The following is a 1005-nucleotide window of genomic DNA, read 5'->3' as shown; positions in this document are numbered from 1 at the left end:
TTTTTTTTTTTTTTACCTTTTTCTTTGTGGTTGATCGAAGTTGGATTAGTTTTAGCTTACAACAATTTCTTCACTTTCAGTTATCTGTGTGTACATTTTTAGAGCATTTCAGTTGTCCGTGTGTACTTTTTTAGAGCACAACAGTTATGTGGTGATATCATACTACGTAGCTGTTGGCACGCATTATTGATAGAAGAGTAGCAATAGCCTAATATTGTCAGGATGCCAACTCTTTTACTTCTGCAGGATGCTGTTTCATAAAATATGCAACTTCCGAGGATGCTGAGAGGGCTATTAGAGCTTTGCACAATCAATACACTTTACCTGGGGTGAGTTTATTGCTTTTTTTGGGTCTTAGTAGTCTATATATTTATCTATTTTTACTCATTTTTATTTCCGTGTTTCAGGGAACGGGCCCTATACAAGTTAGATATGCTGATGGAGATAGGGAGCGCCTTGGTAATTATCTTCCTAATTCAGTTTATGTATCATTCTTAGGTTGTGTTTAATTTTCTTATATATATATATATATATATTTTTTTGCAATATGTTTGTCTGTCATAGGTGCAGTTGAGCACAAGTTGTTCGTTGGGTCTATGAACAGACACGCTGCAGAGAAAGAAATCAAGGAGGTATGTTCCCACTCATTGAGCAGTTGTATTACTAATCTCTACCATACACAAAATAACAGTGTTACTCATTCTGGGTTTGCAAAACCTTAATCCTGTTCCACCTCAGACACTATTCTTTTTCAAAATGTTTCTTCAAAATAAATAATTATCGTTACCTTGGAACGCTCTTTCTGCAGATGATATGCTGTAACTGATCCCATTTAGCTTTTAGTTGACATCTTTCCAATTTATAGAGATCTCAATTCATGTGTTGAAGTCATAATACTCTTCCATATTCCATATGCCAGATTTTTGCTCCTTATGGCCGGGTTGAAGATGTTTACATTATGCGGGATGATCTAAAGCAAAGTCGTGGTAATCTCTCTCTCCCCCC

At 35.8% G+C, this 1005-nt stretch overlaps 2 protein-coding genes across 3 annotated transcripts in view; both read left to right on the top strand.

The window, feature by feature from the left end:
* The window catches only part of LOC113342612 (flowering time control protein FCA-like), a 2650-nt gene extending 2141 nt beyond the window's left edge, over positions 1-509 (top strand). The window contains exons 3-4 of the mRNA XM_026587098.1: positions 247-329; positions 408-509. Of these exons, the coding sequence (XP_026442883.1) occupies positions 247-329; positions 408-509 (185 nt within the window). The remainder of the gene's footprint in view (positions 1-246; positions 330-407) is intronic.
* Positions 172-1005, top strand: part of LOC113342631 (flowering time control protein FCA-like) — a 4715-nt gene continuing 3881 nt past the window's right edge. Inside the window, exons 1-4 of one of the 2 annotated variants that reach the window (XM_026587115.1) lie at positions 172-329; positions 408-459; positions 571-632; positions 920-986. In XM_026587115.1, coding sequence (XP_026442900.1) covers positions 597-632; positions 920-986 — 103 coding nt within the window. In that variant the 5' untranslated portion in view covers positions 172-329; positions 408-459; positions 571-596. Of the gene's footprint in view, positions 330-407; positions 460-564; positions 633-919; positions 987-1005 lie in introns of both variants that reach the window. The other variant, XM_026587114.1, reaches the window with a different exon arrangement.

Source organism: Papaver somniferum, unplaced genomic scaffold, assembly GCF_003573695.1.
Source record: "Papaver somniferum cultivar HN1 unplaced genomic scaffold, ASM357369v1 unplaced-scaffold_45, whole genome shotgun sequence".
NCBI classification, from domain to species: domain Eukaryota; kingdom Viridiplantae; phylum Streptophyta; class Magnoliopsida; order Ranunculales; family Papaveraceae; genus Papaver; species Papaver somniferum.
This window is presented reverse-complemented; position numbering and strand designations above follow the sequence as displayed.